The sequence below is a fragment of the Xiphophorus maculatus genome, chromosome 11, assembly GCF_002775205.1.
Source record: "Xiphophorus maculatus strain JP 163 A chromosome 11, X_maculatus-5.0-male, whole genome shotgun sequence".
NCBI lineage: Eukaryota > Metazoa > Chordata > Actinopteri > Cyprinodontiformes > Poeciliidae > Xiphophorus > Xiphophorus maculatus.
Genome location: NC_036453.1, coordinates 757,700 through 777,975, shown reverse-complemented (window position 1 = coordinate 777,975; position 20,276 = coordinate 757,700). Strand labels below are relative to the sequence as shown.

Here is a 20,276-nt window from a genome sequence, read left to right as displayed (position 1 = left end):
AAGACTTCTTGCACCTGATCATGACTCTGTGCCTTGAGGGGTTCTGGTCATGAAGGTCTACACCTCTCATGTGCTCATTGATCTATTTGACATCATTCTCTGTGTAGTTCTTTCTCATCTTTGTTTCTACTGTGAAAATATTGTTGTCATTTTAGTGGACCAGCAGTTTCTCATCTTGTGTCAGACCCTCATTTGGATCCTCTTTAGTTTTAAAGTGTACATCAAAGAGACAATTGTCCCTTCATCATAAACTTTTGCAGGTGGTTAAAGAGTGCCATATGACTGGTGAAAGGGGAGATCATCCTCTTTTCCCATTAACTGATCATATGCATTCAAAATCAGGCATTGAAAAAGGCCTATCTTTCCCTTATAGTCCATGTCTAAGCCACCACTACCAAAATCAGTAAGGATTCCATCTTCCTCATAACTACATTGTTGCATGCTTTGTCTGACCATCACTAAGTCTAACAGATCTAGAACCACACTCAAAATTAATATTAAAAACAAAGACATTTGGAATTGGAAGAATATGGTATGCATTTAAATAAGCGCACCTAGATAAAATGTATTGTCCCACCGATCACTATTGTGACCGTCAACATGTTTACACATCCTGCTCATACACCGAAACAATTTTTGTAAATGCAAAGGTGTATATCATAAGTAGACACTTCAAAGATGATGTGCACCAAAAACCTTTGTCAAATGTTTATTTAAACCTACATTGCTAACCTCTTCTTTGGGAGGTTTGTGGCTGTCTTCTTCTCGCCAAGGTGCAGCCAAGATATAAACAGCTCTGTTCATGTGATAATTTACTCCGAACATGTGATACTGCTTAAATATTATCCAAACACTCTAAACATTCAATATTTGCTGAACATTAACTGAAAATTTTATCAGCAAGCTTTTTTGGTGTCCTTGAAAGTGAAAGAAATTTCTTGGTCACTATTGTGACCGGTGAGTTTAAATGGGTTAAATCAAAAAGTTAATATTGTTGAGTGTAAATAAAATATTGCTTGTTCATTGTGTTTCTGTATTCTTTGAAAATTACATTTGGCACGTCTGCACTGCCAGGTCTGTACAACAGAAGAATGTGAACACCTGGCTGTGATGCTTGCTTGGCATTTTCTTTTGATCTCCCTGTGGTGGGCGGAGCCTGTTGGAAACCGCTCTACCAGTGGAACAGGTTGGCCAAGCAGACAAAGCCCTGATCTGGGAAAAGACTATTTTTTTTCCTTGTGTCTGGTGAAGTGTTTGTCTTGATTCAGTTTATGGCTCACTTCTGGAATGTAGACTCATTTTCGCTCCTGACTTCCTCCTCAGAGACAAGCCCTTCATTGTGAGCTCAAAGGTTTGTCTTTGTCCTCTGAGATTTCCCAGCAGAGCTATGATGTCAACTCACACAGTAATTACAGTCTCTACTGTAATGAACAATAATGTAGTGACTCTCCATAATTAGAATGGAAACAAAAACCTCTATTAACCCCAGACATTAAGAAAGATGTTCATATGGATCATGGCTGCTCAGGTCTACCAGCAGTTTGAGTTTGAGGTGAAGCTTATTGTTACAGTTAGTTGATAATGCTGCTCATCAATGTGCTCACTTCTGTGTGTACGTGCGACATAAAGCAGGTGAATTCCACAACTGGTGTGTCTCCCTGGGGAATGTGGATGGAAGATTTCCTTATAGGAGCTGGGTGGAGACTAATGATGAGGCCAGTTTCTTTTCCTCACACTTCCATGTGAGCACAGTTTTGTGCACAGCAGGCACACAGGGAACAGACAGCAGGACTGCCAGGACCATTTCAACCTCTCATTCTGAAGTGAAAGGTGAGATTTTTATTCTTGTGTTAACTGAGTTGAAAGGGAGTTTTGCAGACAATGAATGGGTTATTAGGAAATATTCCTTGAATGCCTCATATTCCTGGAATATGAGGTACTTCAGGAAAACTATCAAGAATTTATTAGCTTAAAAGAACACCAACAGACTGATTTCATTTCTAATTTAAATTTCCTAAACTTGAAGTTTTTTTGAATGGTTGGTTTTTGCTTTTCTCCTTTTTATCCCACGCTGATGATAAGCTCTGTTAGTGAACTACTCAGAAGTTTAGCCATGCTTAGTGTAGATTCTCAGGATGGGATCCCTGAGCTTTGAACAGTTGGACTTGTTTTTGTTCTGACAATGTCTCACTTATTAGTTCTGATACTGTGGTGGGACTTGGACCAATCCACACATCTTAACATCTCAAGAAAATAGAAATATGTTCTCAACTACTGTCTTGTTGAAACATGGAACTGAATTTCTTCACATTTTGCTTAGAATGGGAGACATGTTTTTTTTTTTTTTTTACAAATGGCCCAGGGGGAGAGCGGGTTGTGTTGGTTTCACAGAAATTTTCTTTGGAATTAATTTTTTTTATATCAACTTAGAAACCTGAAACTCCTGACTCAGTTTTCTGTTTGACAGGTGAAACATCTTTTTAGTGTTTAATAGTGAATGAGACAGGAAAAACCAGCTTGGTTAACTTTCAAGTGCTTAATATCAAATGGAATCTGGCTGCCACAACCTGGGCAGTTTTAATCCTTTAGCCGTTCCCAGTCGGTGTAACTGTCTCAAACTTACAGCATTTTCCAACTTATTAAATATGCCTTAACTAAGTGCTGACTAAATACTTTATTAGGCGCTTATTGACCCTGTAGACCAGGGGTGTCAAACTCCAGTCCTCGAGGGCCACTGTCCTGCAGTTTTTGGATGTGCCACATGTACGAAATGCTGGAAGGAAATGTCTTAATCACCTCCTCCTTGTGTAGATCAGTTCTCCACAGCCTTGCTAATGACCTAATTATTCTATTCAGGTGTGGTGCAGCAGAGGCACATCTAAAAGTTGCAGGACACCGACCCTTGAGGACTGGAGTTTGACACATGTGCTGTAGACAAACACACTTATGAATTCTCATTGTAATTACACAGAAACATCCTGTTTCTATGGTGGTTCTATTTTTGGCGTTGGGGTTGCAAATAACACGGGAAGGTTTTGAGGTGGACGATGTGGCTCTTTAACTACACTGGAGAATTTTTTAACTATTCAAAGTTTAGGACAACATATACAGAAAAGAAAAGTGGTTATTAATTCAACTCTTAAAATTGCACATGAAAGTTAAATGAAACCTACTTTTTAGACTGGAGGCCAGAATGTGACAATCATTTTAAACCAAAGAAACACAAAGACGTGTATTAATGTGTGTGTTTCCTTGGTCCAGTCTCTGCTGCTCAGAATGCCTTACACCGAGCTACTGCGGCTCTGGAATGAATCTGTGCAGGCAGTGGATGCCAACGACTGGGAAGGAGCTCTGGCAAAGCTCCAGCAGATCCCGGAGCAGACTTCTCGCACACACTTCAATGCCGCATCAGCCCACCTGGCTCTGGGACAGCTGGACATGGCTCTCAGGGTTTGTGTCAACAGCATTCACAAATATTACCTTAATTGTCACAACATTACATATTTGGTCAGAATGTGAACAATAGACTATACATTTCAAAGCAACAGTGAGGAGCATCAGATGAGAGCAGCTGATCAGCAGCCAACGCTGTGCAGGCAGCAAAAAAACAATATGTGACTTTTGGCATCGCAACGTTAAAAAACTGGAAACATAAGCAACAGGACTAATAGGGAATACAAAATTTGTCAAGAAAAACTAGATTTACTGAATCTTCATGCAAGATGTTTTTCATGTTCTAGATTTAAATCTCATCTTTTTAAACTCGCTTTTAATTCCAGAGAGCAGCACCTCTCTGCAGCACCATGGTTAAAAACCAGACCTGGTTTTTTCCTTTTATCACTAATTGTTGTTTTATTTATACCATTTTTGACACTTTAACTAATTTTCTACTCTTTTTGTTTTTTATTTCTTGTGCAGCACTTTGGCTGCCCTTTGGTTTTAAAGCAGTATATAGATAAATAGATGACCATGATGATTTATGATTCCCTTAAAATTGTTTCTATAAAGGCAAAGATAATTTGCTGAACACATATAAAAACAGTGTCTGAAAAAAACATTTTATTAATCAAATGTCAAAGGTAAATGAAAATTTGAAAGCAAAGAGGCTAGCAAAGGTTCTAAGGAATGCAAAATCCTCCTGAAACCTAAAGAGGCATCTGGTGGGTTGTGCCCTGGACCCTGATTAAAAACATCTAACTTGTTCTATTCCAACTGTCATGTTCAGTGTTTAGACCTCACCATTGCCAAGGATGAGCGGCTTGCTGTTGCCTTCTTCCAGAGAGCAGCCGTGATGCTGCAGATGAACAGGTCAGTCTCCTTAGGCTTCAGAAACACCTGCAGCTACTATAAAGCTTGATGAGTGAGAAGGAATGAAACTTCACTAAATGATGTAATACCTTAGAGGTAGAATGAGAGAAAATAAACCAAGGCATTTACAGTAACTCCACTCACTGAAACAAATGACTTAGTCCCCTATTAAGAATATTTAGTCTGAAAGAATAATATTAAAATATGGACTCGTACTCAATAACAGGAGACAGGCAGCAGATTAGCATCTGCTTCTGCTTTGATGACTCTGCAGTGATACTGATGATTTTTACTGATCCTTTGATCCCTGCTCCACTCATTTTACATGAATGTGAACATCTGGCTCAGAAAAACCTGGCTGGTTATTTGTGTTTTGAAATAGTATTTATTCAACTGAATATTTTTCCATTTTACTACGTTACAATTACAAATTTCAGTGAATTTTACTTTGATTTTATGTTTCCAGAGTAACAAAGCAAACAAGTTTATGAACAAATGATGCATGTTTTTTTTCTTCTTTTTTTGTTACTAGTAAAATCAGAAAAGTGTGGAGTGTTTATGTATTCAGCTTCCCTAAGGGAATATTTTATGGTTCAGTAATCTTTGTAAAATGATCCATGCTCAGTCAACCTGGATGGAGAGCATGGGTGACGATCAGATTTCAAATCTTACCATTTATTTTCCATAGAACATAGGTCTGGACTTTGACTGGGCCATTCTAAGACATAAATATACTGTGATCTAAATGTTTCCATTGTAGTTCTGGCTGTATGATTGGTGTGTTGCTGGCCCTTGTCAGGTTGTTTTACATAGTTCCTGTGTTCCCTACAGCAGAGGTCCCCAGTCCTGGTTCTCAGGGACCACTGTCTTCTATGTTTTAGGTGCTACCTTATTGTTGCACACCTGGCTTAAATGAATGAGTGATTAACAGACTTCAACAGCATTCGGAGGCATTCTAAGGAGGTAACGTAATCATTTGAATCAGCTGTGCAGGAGTGGGGAAACATCTACAACAGGCAGGACAGTGGGCCCCAAGGCCTAGGGCTGGGGACCAGTGGCCTAATTTTTAAAACTAAAAAACTATAAAACTTATTGATAGAAACGATCAAGTCTTTGTGCTTGTGTGGGCTTCTTTAAAGCCTAGTTTGACCCATGTATCAGATGACAACCATTCATCCATTGCTCTGTGCATGCTGCACTGTCCAGGTCAGAGGAGGCTTTGTCAGACTGTATCTGGGCACAGGAGCACATGAGAGGGAACGCCGTCATTGACTACAGACAGCTGGGACTGAGATACAAACTCTACTACTGGCAGGTCTGAAATTCAGACTCGTGCATACGCAAAAACACACGTTTGTCTCACCATCCATTGACTTCCATTCATTTCTATAGTCTAACCTTAACCAAAACTCAATTCACACCTTAGTCCTAAACCCAAAAACAACATTTCCTCTTGTGAGGACCAGGCTATGGTCCCCACCAGCAGCAGGGAGTCCCCACAACATGTGTGCGCCTGTGTTCACGTTTTAGTTTTTGTAATAGAATTATTGAAATAAGAAGACAGGATGTGCATTTCTTCATCAGATGTCCCTCTCCTAGAGGGTGCTAGTGGCAGGTTACTGCAGTGAGGAGAAATGACCCCCGTATTGCTCCTCAGTCGTGAAACAGTCTGTGCTACAAGTTTGTTTTCTATTTTCTCGAAGTTTATTGATATAGCACATTTACAAGAACCCCAGCTGACCGAACTGCTCGACAGCAATCAATATCACAGGTAGATAAAAGATAAAACAAGACACAAAATTAACAATGATGGTATAATAATAATAAAACATTAATAAAATTGCCAGTAAAATAATTATATAAATAAAAACCAAGACATGCTTAATTTTTAGTGCAGTTATTTTGCAAAAAAAAAAAAAGTCAATTACTATTTTCACCCTTTTCTTTTTTTTCTGTGTTGCTTTGTCTATTATGGTAAACAGTAAGAGAAATCTTTTCATGATTTTATGACAGAATGCTGGGAGGTTGAGCTCATCATTCCAGAGATCAGCCTGGTGCTCCTATAGGGGGACTATTGTTTTGGATGAAAAAGCAGAGGCTGCCTCATGCGTCCATAGAAAACTCTCCAGATTAATACTGAGGTCTATCTAAGAGCAAAGTCCTCAGTACAATGATATTCAAGTGTACACTAGTGCAATATTATCATACAGTATATATGCAAGTCCTTTTTAGGCATAATCATTATTCCAGTAATCTTAATGGCTGCTGGAAAAGTAATGTGTTTTTCTATCACTGTTTGCAGAACAGATTTCTCTGTGGAGTAGGAACTGCTGTGCAAAGCTGTTTTTGTTCCAAAACCACAAAGTGAATTTACCAGGAAAGAAATATTAGAGTAATCACATCAATGATATTTGATGCTGTAACTTAAGCCGAATATCCTCTCGGAGAGATTTACACACCTGGAAAATAAAATCAATATTTAAGTGATGGAACTGAAATTTCTTGTTGTAATTTGTTCTCTAGATATTATATAATACAGCAGCTGCATATTGTCGGATGGGCCAATGGGAGTCAGCCATGGACAAGCTGCTGCCAGCCACTCAGGACAGAGGACAAGGACGAGGGGGAAATATTGAGGTGGCTTTGAAGAGCGTTGAAGTGAGTGCTGCAGTCTTTACTTCAGACCTGGGCATGAAACAGTTTACTATTTATTTTTAGCTGCATAGTCACATTTAGTTGCCAAATACACAAATGAAAACTGACTAATAAAATTCAGATTTAGAATGAACATGTGCCCACCCATTCGCACACAAATGTGGGATATAAGGGCTGCACAGTGGCGCAGTTGGTAGCTTGCCTTGGTAATAGGCAGGGGTCTTTCTGCACAGAGTGTGCATGTTCTCCCCATGTATGTGTGGGTTCTCTCCGGGTACTCTGGCTTCCTCCCACAGTCCAAAAACATGACTGTTAGGTTAATTGGTCTCTCCAAATCCTCCCTAGGTGTGTGTGTGTGTGTGTGTGTGTGTGTGTGTGTGTGTGTGTGTGTGGGTGTGGGTGGGTGTGTGTGTGCGTGCGTGTGTGTGTGTGTGTGTGCATGGTTGTTTGTCCTGTGTCTGTCTCGCCCTGCGACAGACTGGTCCTGTCCAGGGTGACTCCGCCTCTCACCCAGAATGTTAGCTGGAAATAGGCACCAAGCAGCCCTCCCAACCCCACTAGGGACAAGGGTGTTAGAAAATGTATATATATATATATATATATATATATATACTAAATGTGTGTTTTACATGTTGTTTTTGAAATGTCTACTTTCCAGTCAGAACAAACTTCTTGGTGTAATGGGAAGAATAGGCCTAAGTATGAAAGGGGTCTAAGCAATTTTGTTCTTAACTGCAGGCTTAAATAACTGTGCTTTGTATGTTATGACATTACATATTAACATTAGAATATTAGCACTGAACTGTCACTTATTTGTGCTTTCTAGAGGAGGGAGGTCCTGGACCCTCTGCTGGTACCAGTGGGGTCGGTGTTTCGTCCCAGAAAACAGGAAATTGAGCAACTGCACCAAAGAGACTTCCTGGGGAAGGCAAAGGTGATGTGTCCTTCAGGGACTTGCTAGATATTCACAATCTGTCATCAATACAGATTACATTAGCTCCATTTGGAGTTTTCAGAGAGAATAAATAGCCCAATAGTAATCTGGACTGGAAAAGAGTAGCTGGGTCCGAATTTATTTGGATCAATTCATTACAATTCAATCAAATAGACACATTTAACTTTGAGTCAAATTCAGTTTAGAATGGCAGGTGGTACAAAGTTATCAATCAAAGCATCAAGTCACTGACTGATTAGCAATCCAACCACTCCCTTTTTTATCAGAAAACTGAATAAACTGGAATAGTTTCTCTGCTAAAGAAAAACTGAGTTCACAGAGTCAATGACAGCAGCTGGTCTGTCAGGAGACACAGCAGAACAGAGAGGCTAGTGCTACTAGCTAGTGCTACTAGCTAGTGCTACTGTGTATAAAGTGAAGAAGATTAAGTAAACATAAAATATGAGGCTGGACTAAATGTGAGTGAAAACTATCAGAGTCCCAACAAAAACTCCAAGCCTTCAGTAAGTCTGGAAAACTGTTAATCAAGAGATCATTGAAATCTGACAGCTTGGAAGGCAAATATCAATAGATGACTCCACACTTACAGTATTAACGGTGTATCTGTAAAGCATATCTCAGCAACAGCAAGTTCAGTAGACAGTTCCTACTAACTAGTTAGACTTTTTCAGTGGCAGAAGGGTTTACAGCACATTCTCTATAGAAAACCATTTAATAACTATGCAATAATGAAATTATTTCATGTTGATGAAAATATCAGCTATTGATATTCATAGGTAGAAATAAAATTTTGTGGAAGTTTGGATATCCAGAGTCTCCTTCTGGATTTTTAACTTTTATGCTGTAATCTACAGGTGATTTCTTCTATGATTCCTAATGATGATTTTGGAGGCTTTGAACCTCTGAGGCAGCAGGTGAGTGTGATCAGAACATCTTTATATCTGATGAGACTTCAGTCGGTCACTGAACCCATGTTCTAACTCTGCTTTCTGTGCAGAAGCCTGGTTTCTATGAGCCTAAGACAGACGGTGTCCAGTGAGTTTTCCATTATCCTGCAGGAAATACTGAACATAACTGATCAAAATAATTTCAGAAATCAATCCTTGTGTGTGTGAATTTGTGTTGTGTGTTAGGGAGTCCCGATACATGCGTGTGCGGGCTCCTTACATGGCTCGGGGCCCAGGACAGCTGACTGTCCCCGGAGGCTCCATGGTGTTTTTATTTGGAGAGGAGGACAGAGATGGAATGATCAATGTCATCCAGGATGGACAGGTGTGGACAAGTCTTTTATAGTCTGTAGGGATATTGGGAGTTTATGCCTACTCAAAAATAAATCCCTGTTCTTTTAGGCAATTCCATTAAATACATTGCATTGATATTGCACTATTTCATAACATATATAATCTCACAGCATTGTTACTGCATATTGAAGCTAAAGATCATCACATTTTATTAAACATTTAGAATTCAAAGTTAAAGCTGATTTTTATATTGGTCAGATTAAAGGGCATAACTTATAATTAATAAAATAGCAACACAGATATTGATAGGGAAAAGCACAGAACAATGGAAACAGGTGCATGTTCAACTTATTTTATCTACTGGTTTAACTTGAACCTTTTCTTCAAACAGACATCAATGATTAGAGCTAGATCAAATCAAACAGCATGCAATGAATTAACATGCAGTCAATCCCCTTCAGCTGACTAAAGTTACTGTTAAACTCCAAAACACAGTCAGATCATTTCAGACTGCAACAAAGTTAAAAGTCCCAGATGAAACATGCAAAAAGCTTCTCAGAAAAAGGTTAAAGCCCTTTAAAGTTAATAAAGATTCTGCTAGTACTTATTGAATGTGGTAAAAATAATGCTGGAAATGCCCTTTTTAATAAAATGTAGCTAAATAGTCAGTAATTTTTCTATTTTAATGTTTTTTTTTTTAACATTGTTTTAGTGTCTTTAGAAACAAGTTTTTTTTCCTGAATTAAAAAATTAATAAATAAATAAACTACTTAAACCTTAATCTGCCAGGGGTGTCACTAATTCTGAGCTTAACTGAATTCCTTGATTATTCTGGGCAGTTCAGAACTTTGTTCTTTTGCTTTCAGAGAGGACTGCTGCCAGTGTCGCTCCTTGAACCTGCAAATGTCAAGAAATCTAAGAAGGAGAATGTAAAGTTTTTCCGTCCTATAAATGTCCATTAATACTCCAACTATCCTATTTCCTTCTCACTAACCAGTATTTATTGTAAACCTTCCAAGAATGTCTGTCACACAAAATAGTTAAACATATCAAGATTTCCTGTTTTACTTAACTTAATTTCTCCAACAGCGCGTCCCCACTGGGATCCCCCTCCCTCCAGAACACAAGCCACCGAGTCGCCCAGAGTCTCTGCCGAGATCTCTGGTTCCTCCTCGTGGTAAAACTCACACTCCTGCTAGTCTTAGTTTGTAGCTGCTCTACTTTTTTGTCCCAGTCAGGTGTTTTCTATCTGAGGAAACTCACCTGATTGCATTAAGTCAGTGTCTGCACAGTGACTGCACTTGTGATATATGCATGTTCTTTCATAGCAAAAAAAAAAAAGCCTCCCATATGAGTGACCATCTTCTAAGAAAGACTGGGAATTTGAGATGACAGAGCAGACACACAAAAACACTGTTGCTCTGTCTATATTAAGGTAAAGTGAACCAAGTTAGTAGCAGCAGTAGCTCCTTTCATGGTTTCAAAGACAAAGTTAATTAAACAACAGGAGGGAGCATCAATGGAGAATTATCTGCATAGAGAGCTATAACTCACCTGATGGCCAACTACAGGGAGATGACACAGTGAAACAGAAACACCAGGGCAGATTATTCAACACCAATTGTTGATCCACCAACTAACTCCCAGCTTCCCCATCCCCACACTGTCAACCAGAGGATCTGAATATCAACAGTACCTGTTATAAAACACTGTTTGCACATGGCGCCAAACAGGCCAGTGCTGCCTTTGCCCAGTGGAGTTTTAACTCCTGAGTTTTCCAATTCTGTGCTCTTTATCCACCGTCATCCTGCTCTAATTCAACTTTAAGTTGTTTGCAAAAATCTGTTTTATTTTCTCCTCTGGGATGCCACTCATTAGAATATTGTTTTCCACACTGTCTGCTTTTGAATCCAAGACCAACATGGATTTGGTTAATGTCTGAATATCATTCAAACATATCATTTAGTTGAATCCATTATTTATCTTGCTTTGTTTATCTTTCAGTTCATCAACTTCCTTCTGAATAAAGTGAAGTTTGTCTTTACTTCATGCAGATCTTTCCTTAGCTCATCCACTCATTTGGTAATAGTGAAGTTATTGCAACTCTTCTCTTGTTGCAGCAACCGTTCTTTAAAGTGTAATCACTCTTTGGTTGAGTATTTGGGATTGTATTCCACTTAAATAAACATAGTCAGGAAATTCAGACCAATCATACAATAGTGTTGCATGGAGAGTGGGGCAAAATATTCACCAAAGGGTTGTGACAAGAAGTGACGCACAGCATGAGGCTGAGAACAATATGATGCAATTTTTGTCACACAGCTGTTAGAATGAGAACCGATTTTTGCGGTTTGACTTGACCATGAAAATGGTTAAAAAGTTCCCTTAAAACTGACCATATCATCTCACAGGAACCTTTAATTTATTACATCACACTTTGCCCTGACAAAAGCTCAACTGGCTTCCCATCACACATCACATCAACTTCAAAATACTCCTCCTTACCTTCAAAGTTGTCCACAACCTCATACCTCCACCACATCCCTCATGTTGCTCCACCCGTCTGCACCCGCAGATCATAGCTTTATTTAGATCTAACTTCAAAACTTATCTGTCCTGATTGTTCGCTACTGTCTTATGTATAGTTTTATATTATGTTTATGTTTATTGGGTCTTTTAATATTGTGTCTATTTTTAAGTTTGATGATGCAAGGTGACCTTGAGTGTTAAAAATAATAAATTGTATTATAAAGCGGCAGTGCAGAGCCTCAGGACTGAACTGTGTTTTGGTTGTGTAAGAGTAATGACTGTAACCAAAACATAGAACGGTTAAAAAAAGCTCCATGTTTCTGATACTTGTATTGGAGCTGCTTCCTGGGGGCGGACCCTACAACAACAATGCTTTGCATTTAGTTTATTTTGACATCCATGGCCATGAACAGACCTGCTATCAGACTGATTTTACCTTGTTTTCTCCGCAGAGAGTCCATCCACAGAAACTCCACCTCCATCCTACAACAATGCCACCCACACACAGCCACCAGCCTCAGGGCCCCCCAGGTACACGGCCAACGCAGCAAGCAACAAGGTAGCACACACACACACACGTGCACACCAACACAAATGTACTAATGACTGAGCTCTCCTTTACTTTTTGTCTGATAACAAAAAGATGGATTTTTGCTGACTTGAGAAGAACTTGTTTTTTCAGAGAGAATCTCAGGTTGAGAAATACTGATATGTCCCAATTATGTCAAAGAAATGTTTAGTAAAGCCAGAGATACTACAGATCAATTCCCTCTTTTATGTGACATGAATAGACTCACTTTTAGGGGGATCCTGATTGTTTAATTGAAAAAACAAAAACTTGAACCTGAACACAGGTTGCTGCGTAACCATCACAACTGAATCAGTATGTGAGGCGATCAGAGGTGATTAAGGTCAGAGGAGGAAGCCGAGGAGACTCTTTGTTGTCCTTCTTGCTGTAGAGATTGTATTACAGTATAACTGAATATATAAGAAGGCTACTATTCATTCTAGAGTCATGGGGTAAACTAGTCAGTATGATGCAAATGTGATCAGTCAAATTTTTTGAGCTTCATATCATGGTATGTTATTCCATCATCAAAAACATACCTGGAGTGCTGCTTTGATTCTTTCATGACGTCCCTTAAGATTTAAGGGATTGAAAGATTCCTCATTGCTGCAGTTTCACAGGACATCTGTCCCTCTGTCTCCCACACTCAGCTACTTCAGACTAGTGGCAGCAATTAGCAAACACCTGGTGGAACTGTGAGACTGCTGAGGTCATCATAAAATCTACTTCTCAGTCCAATGCTCCTAATGGTTGTAAACAACATTATTGAGAAGTGTTGCTGTGATGGCATGGGGAAGGAAAATGTCAGAAAGAGCAGAAGTATCTTAAAGGGAAAGAGACCAATTTCACGCAGTCAAATTGAGAAGTCAGATTTCTTTTAAGTTATGTTTAATATATAGATCATCTTATAGCAACTGAAGGTAACATATTAACTTGATTGTGCCATAAATCGGCACTATGTGCCTGGAAAATACCTAATGCTGTGCCTTTAAGCATATAATTTAATCCTGTGTAACCCTCTGTGACTATGATAGTGATAAAAAAAAACGTTCATAAATGCACGAGGTTTAGTTTTTTGGCAACATGGATCAGACTGAGAAGTCCAATTTATCTGAGGATGGGTTGGCGGCAAAAAACAACTCATGTTTGTCGTGTTCTACAACTGCACCGCCACAACGCCCTGGTTGATACAGGATCTGTCCCTGGTGAAGCTTACGCCATGATGTCAGACGTAGGCTACGAATGCAGCATTGAACTTAATTGTTTCAATGTCGCCAGTAAAAATTTTAGCAGATGAAGTGGTTTGGAGATCCTCAGTAAGAAAGTATCACAAAACTATCAGAATAAAACTAGATTGTGGCAGAATATTCAAGTACTCTGCTTTCCATCTGTTCCTCTTAGCAGGCTGGCTCCCCTCAGCCAGCAGAGGAGGGATCTGTGGTAGTGAAGGTTCACTACACCTACAACCTGGCTCTGTCCATCCCTCTGGACACACCTTACCATGTGCTGAAGGAGCGAATCGCAGAGAAAGTGGGCCAATCAGCATCTCAGCTGCGGCTCAGGTACAAACATTCAACAAAGGTGTTTTTTCATTATTTATTGTGTTGTTTTCCTACGTTTTCGCTTCCATTTATAGCTTCCATGTTTTTCTCTCTTTTTCTTCATCAGACATAAACAGTCTGGGTCCCGAGTTCTCTTGCCTCTGCCTGGAGCGGAGGAGTCGGGGCGCACAGTGCAGGAAGTGGCCGAGGCTGGCAGAGTCACCCTCTGGTGCCGAGTAAGACATGCAGAGAATCGTAAACTTTATCACTTTGTCATGGTGGAAGTGCTGGTGTTATGTCAAAATGTTATCTGACCTTTTGGTCAATTTCTAAAAAATATTAATATTTAAAAATAAGTTTATAAGTATTTCCTGTGGTGTGAGTCATTCTCAAGCTAAAGTTCATCTGATTCCCACTGATCGTCCTTCAGATGGTTTTTACTACTTGATTTGAGTCCACTGGTGATAAATAAGTTCTCTCCCTGAACAGATTAATCAGACCAGAAACCAAGTAATCATGTGAAAGAAATTATCTTTCAGCTTCTGAAGCCTGCTATAAACAATTAAAACATTTTTGGCAGCACTGTATGTCCTAAAAAGCACTGGGATCTTCATTATTTGTGTTGAAAAGATCCTCACTAGATCTGCTCGACAGACCAAAATCAGGCAAATCAGGCCTTGACCAGAGACTTGGAGTCAGCGGTCATCTAGGCAAAGTTCCAGTGTTTCCAAATAGAAGAATCATTCAGAAGGTCAACTGTTGCTGACCTTTTCCAACTGTCCAGTTTTTAGAGTAATTGGATTGAACCCACTCCTCACTAGCAGCTCATTAAACCTGCTTCAATTCAACCTCGATTGTCAGACCAGGAGTTACAATATTCTCCAGTCAGATTATTCAAAACTAGAACTATTTGGTCAAAGCTATCATGGCAGTGTCAGCATCATGCTGTGGTGATGCTTATCTGCAGCAGGAATTATATTCTAATTATTTTATTGTTTAATATTACTATTAATTATTTATTATGACAATAATTACTATTAAAGTTATTAATATTATTAATACTGCAACAGACTGGCGGCCTGTCCAGGGTGACCCCGCCTCTCGCCAAACATTAGCTGGAGACAGACACCAGCACCTCCTGACCCCACTAGGGACAAGGTGTTAGAAAATGGATGGATGGATGAATGCATGGATGGATGGAATATTATTAATATTCATTATTTAATTTTTTTTTTTTTGCATATATCACACTTTTTCAACAAACTGTTGAAAAAGTGAAGGGCTGTAGATGGGTATCGTTAGCCCTCCAATTAGCCGAAAACATGTGCTTGATTTTATTTAAATGAAAAATCTGATTTGTTATTGTTTTCCTCCATGAATTCTCAAATGTTTTCTAGACTTGTATGTTGTCAATTTAACTAAATCTTTCATGTAATACTTTGTAAATTTGACATCTTTGCTCTTAGAGGGAAGACCCCCTGGCAAACCGTACTATCCTCTACCAGATGGTGGCGCTATATGACTATGCTGCTGAGGGCCCTGAGGACTTAGAATTCAGTGAAGGAGACACCATTGATATCCTGTCTGAAGGTGAGATACACACTAAGACAACCCTGTGGAGTAAAGTTGAATCCTGTTTTTAGGTCTTTTCCTCCTCACTATTCAACAATCTGTGTTTCTTGTCTTTACTCCCTTGCAGTAAATCAGGAATGGTTGGAGGGACACTGTGCAGGGAACATCGGCATCTTCCCGGGCTCCTTCGCCTACAAGGAGAACAAGAGCATCATTCAAGACTGAAAGTAGATGTTTATCAACGCAGTAGTCTCTAATAAACTCATAAACCTGTAAAAAGCAGGCCCCGTGTTAACTTCATGTTCAGTTCAATTATTTATGTCTAATATTGTTCAACTTTCTAACTGTGGTGGCCTCTGAGGCTCACTGTGAATCTCTACATCTTTAATCTCAACGTGATCAATATATCTTTTCATAGTTTGTCTGAAACAAAAGTGTCACATAGTTGATACTCTGGAAAACAGACAATTGACCCCACAGGTCCATCCCTGTTATCTATGACTGGTATATTTATATTAAACCTATTGTACAGTTTTCCTTCATTGAAATTATGCTACTGAAAATTCAAATTCTAAGGTATTTTCTCAGTTTTAAGCCATGTGAGTCAATGTGTTTGGATGTTTTTTTCAGAAAAATATTAAACTTGTTTGAGAAACTTCACTATCTTCTGTTTCTTCAGAAACATGTATGTATTTAAAACAGGTTGCTGAACTTTCAGATTCTCCAGTCTAATTTGCTGCTCTTACTGAACATTTATTTTGTGTTTTTTTTCTCTCACTGAAGATGTAAGTAAATCACTTTTTTACTTACGGAGGCCCCAAGGGCCCAGATGAAAAATAAATATACTAAGCAGGTTACATTTTATCATATTTGAAGCCAGACTAATCATCAGTATACTTGATGTGTGTTATTTTGAAACAACAAATTTGTACTTAGTGTATTTTAATAGGAATTAAATTGCAGAAAATCACAATTTAAAGTGTACTAAGTGAACTATAATGTGCTTTTTTTCAAACAACTAGAGTTATACTTCGTATACTTTAAGAATACAGCTTTTTATGTAACATAAATGTGCTTGACTGGTATATCTTAAGTGTACTATTTTTGTGATCGAATTATTTTAAAAATATATTTAGCGTGTATTTTAAGTATACAAGCATTACATATTTTATATTAGTTGTTGGTAATCTGAATGGTTTAAAGGGTGGTTTCCATGTGTAGTTCCTTCTCTTCCTTACACAAACAGACATAAACATGCAGTGAATAAATTGATTTTCAATCAGTTTTTTGCACCAAAGAGTTAAAAATATATAAACACATTTTCACTGAGGCTATTTAAATGTGTATATATCTGAAAGTTTAAACTGACATTTGTGGCTGCATACAAAATATACCATCAATTATTTCACTAAGCAAACAAAACTTATTGCAAGGGAACACAAAATAAAAAATCCCCCCAACCCCCTAAGTGGCTCCATATTTTTTTACATATGAAGGTTGGATGTTTTTCCCTATTAATAATAAACACCTTCCTTTAAAAACTGCTTTTTTGTTTACTTGCGTGACTTTGACTAATATTTAAACTGGTTTGATCCTGGTTTGCAACACTGAAGTGACAAGCATTTGCAAAATTGCAAAACAATAGAAAGTCAGAAAGGGGGCAAACACTTTTCACACCACTGTACATTTGGCAGTGAGTATATATTCCATCACTTTCTTGTGCTTATTTGAATGGTGGGCTATACATAGTCAAAGTCTCTACATGTCAGTATATTCACTGTATGGATATGCCTCATGCAGTGAGAAGTTTCCTGGTTATGTCATTAACGGTCTGCAAAGAAAATGTCAGGAGCTTTTAGCTGTCATCATAAATGGATACAAAAATGTGCTGGTCAGAGCTGCTGAGCGCTCCACTGAAAAGGCTTATGAAACAAAGGCCTCTAATTACTGCACTTCTCTCCTGGGCGCTGAATCTGAGGCAACAGAATCAGCGCCCACGTTCTCCTGCAGCTGCAGGTAGAGGGGCACATTTCAGTGGGAGTCACATTACCTCATGGAGAGTTAAAGCACCCTGTTAGAAGAAAATTCTGTTCACAAAGAGACAAATAGGTTTAGAGCTCCTTAAACGAAATATATTGCTGAAAGGCTGTAAAATCACACATTGCATGTTTTAGGCATGGAAAGTAATTGAAATTCTAACAACACTGCTTTGCTCTTTTTCATCAATAAAAGAAAACATTTTGATTAAAGGCATGAATCATTACATGAATCAGTAGTATAGTAGGATATGTATATACAATTATATATATTTTTTTACTAATAGTTTTAGTAAAAACAGTACAGTACTGTACAGTACAGTGCAGCCATGTACTGTTGGGATTGAAATGATTTGATTTGACATGATTTGGGCTGAACTTGGTTTGAAATAAATGAGGTTTGTGCTGCTGCACAGAACCCTCAAACTACCAGGCCTCTGGTTAAAGACCTGAGACTGAAATTCAACTCGCATGTTATATGAAACAAATAATAATACTGTACATCCAGTGTGTTTATCATTTTCATCAGAGTGTTGTATGAAACTCTGTAATGTAAAGGGAATAATGAAGTTTCTTTAAGTTCACAGTTTTCATGCCCATTGTTAGATGCTGCCAATGTTTCATTAAGACTAATTTGTCATGAAGCTCTTTGTCAGGAAAGCTACATATCGTGTCTGCAAACATTTCATTATTATTCAGTACCTTCACTGCTCTCTTTGCGAGGGGAGATTTTTCCTCAGTAATTGCATTTTTTCTATATAAGCTTACGTAAACAGTTGCATAAAGAAGAAGTTTTAAGTCTGAGGGGGAGAGGATTAATGACTCCGGATAAAATGAGTCATCCACTTCACTTTATTTAGGATGTAACGTAACCTGTGCATGACCCCATTTTATCCAGTTATCTCTTTAAAAGCATTATGTTTCACTGTCAGGGGAAAGGATTTATCAGAGGTGGGCATTTATGGTATGGTTTTTACTCAAAATCCATTCAAGAAGGAAACACATAACTTTATCCTGGGGAAACTCTACTGCTGAATTTGACATGTGGATCTTACACTCTAAACAATGGATTTGCAAATATGAGATTTTCTGAATTTTGGGTGATCTACAGGGTTTAACCTGTATCTTTATAAGGCTGGGGAAGATTTCAGCCAGCAGATCCAAATAGTTCATCCAATAGTTTGGGATAATTTTAGGAAGTTGCTCTTGGAGAACACTTTGTTCTCCAAGAGCACAAAGTGTCTTTCAACACTGTCTTTATTCATGACAGTGTTGTAGGCCTGAACTGTGAGCAGGCCCACTTAATTGAGAAGGAACCTCAAAGGTCTCACTATTTTTTCTTAGGACAGATGATTTTTACTATGTCCTAAGCAAAGTCCTAAAAGACCTTTTGACTTGTCTTTACTATTTATCTTTCTACCTCAGTCTGTCATTGTTGGTGTTTTGGTTAGTGTAGTATGATGAAACTATTTATGTCATGGTTGGTGGTTGGTGATGGACCCAAATGCAGAGGACTGGAGGAGTAAAGTAGTGACATGTTCTCTGTGCTTCAGAGCGTGTCAAGTGATCCAGGAGGATTTTTATGAAGTGCGTATCGACACTTGTGTTGATGGAACAGGCGGTGAAGTTTGAAACCTCGTATTCTGACTGTACCATGTGACTGGTTCAAGAACAGGTTCATCAGTTTTCTTGTGAATCAAAATAAATGGCAAAACGCTATTGTTTCACCATCACATTTTCTTATGTTAGGACTTCATTGCATGTGCATTTGCAAGTAATTTGAGCAAACCCTGTCCTCACATAGTTCACACACAGTAATAATAATAAAAAACCATTCAGGATCCTGTGTTCTAATTTCTTCTTATTTCTGATGTTTTCAAATGTGAAGCGCATATGAAGAGCCTCTGTGCCCTGTGAGCTCGAGCACAGTAAAGGTTTTTATTTTTAAGGTATACATAAATAAATACGCTCACAAGGTTTGTGACAAACTTGGCATCAACAAGCCCACTCACGTTACAATCCTCTCCTGCATTGTTTTATATAAACAAATTAAGACTATATTAAGAATTTATGTATTAGTATCACAAACATCATTTACTTGTTTATTCAGTTTAAGGTTTCACATATCATGTTGTTTTCACGTTGCCTATTTTACATTTATTGTTCACTTGATGTCGCAGTGCAGCAAATGAATCTCCTCGGTACGTCGGCTCATGAGTCGAACAGTTGGATGGAATGCTTCAATGCTTCATGAAGCTTCATCTTGCCATCACTGGCGAAGAGTAATGATAAAAAATATTTAATGAAAATGAAATACAAAAAACCATAGTATTCTGGGCAAAAGACAAAATATTAAATCCAAAGAAATCCAGAAGTAGACAAGAGGAGAGCACAGGGAAACCAGGGTTGCAACAGAGAAGTGACAAGAGTAGACATGAGGATTTGGAGAGTAGTGAGTGAAAAAGACAGGCTTAAATACTGGGAGGTAGAATGTAGAACAAAAGACCTGGTCTGATGAGCTAACGGGTTGCAGGTGTGGATGAAGGGAGCAGGAGGTAGACTGAGGAGAGGGAGAATACACAGGGTACTAGAAAATTAATCTAATATAAAGAAGAACTAAACTAAAGAAATATAAATAAACTATAGAGGCAAAGAATAACTAGAAGCAAGAAATAAACTAGACTTACGAAGAAAGAACTAATCTGGAAATGGAATGAGGCAGATCTACTAAAAGAAAAAAACAAATAAAAAACTAAGGAACACAAAAAATGACAAAACCCAAAACCAAACTCAAACAATCCCAGATTCTTGTAATTGATGTTCCAAACATCACCATCTTTGTTTGCAATATTTGATTCTTCAGTCAAGTAA

General features: G+C 38.4%; 1 protein-coding gene across 2 annotated transcripts; it reads left to right on the top strand.

The window, feature by feature from the left end:
• The first annotated feature begins 1,563 nt into the window (after nucleotides 1-1,563).
• LOC102233425 (NADPH oxidase activator 1) lies at nucleotides 1,564-16,838 on the top strand. 2 transcript variants are annotated; one of them, XM_005807402.2, is made up of 16 exons: nucleotides 1,564-1,830; nucleotides 3,262-3,450; nucleotides 4,226-4,308; nucleotides 5,515-5,623; nucleotides 6,832-6,966; nucleotides 7,790-7,897; nucleotides 8,773-8,832; nucleotides 8,916-8,953; nucleotides 9,052-9,190; nucleotides 10,026-10,088; nucleotides 10,249-10,336; nucleotides 12,141-12,247; nucleotides 13,661-13,818; nucleotides 13,925-14,033; nucleotides 15,264-15,387; nucleotides 15,497-16,838. In XM_005807402.2, the coding sequence occupies exons 2-16, from the start codon at nucleotides 3,277-3,279 to the stop codon at nucleotides 15,592-15,594; spliced, it is 1,593 nt and encodes a 530-aa protein (XP_005807459.1). In that variant the 5' UTR covers nucleotides 1,564-1,830; nucleotides 3,262-3,276; the 3' UTR covers nucleotides 15,595-16,838. The 2 variants fall into 2 exon arrangements, with proteins under 2 accessions (XP_005807459.1, XP_023197612.1); XM_023341844.1 differs by having other exon boundaries at nucleotides 1,567-1,830; nucleotides 13,658-13,818; nucleotides 15,497-16,837.
• Nucleotides 16,839-20,276: the final 3,438 nt, after the last annotated feature.

Coding starts and splice junctions, on each gene's coding strand:
- LOC102233425 (XM_023341844.1), top strand. CDS start 3,277: ATGCCTTACACCGAGCTACTGCGGCTCTGGAATGAATCTGTGCAGGCA. Junction 6,967..7,789: donor TGGCTTTGAAGAGCGTTGAA/GTGAGTGCTGCA, acceptor TGTGCTTTCTAG/AGGAGGGAGGTCCTGGACCC. Junction 10,089..10,248: donor AGAAATCTAAGAAGGAGAAT/GTAAAGTTTTTC, acceptor TTTCTCCAACAG/CGCGTCCCCACTGGGATCCC.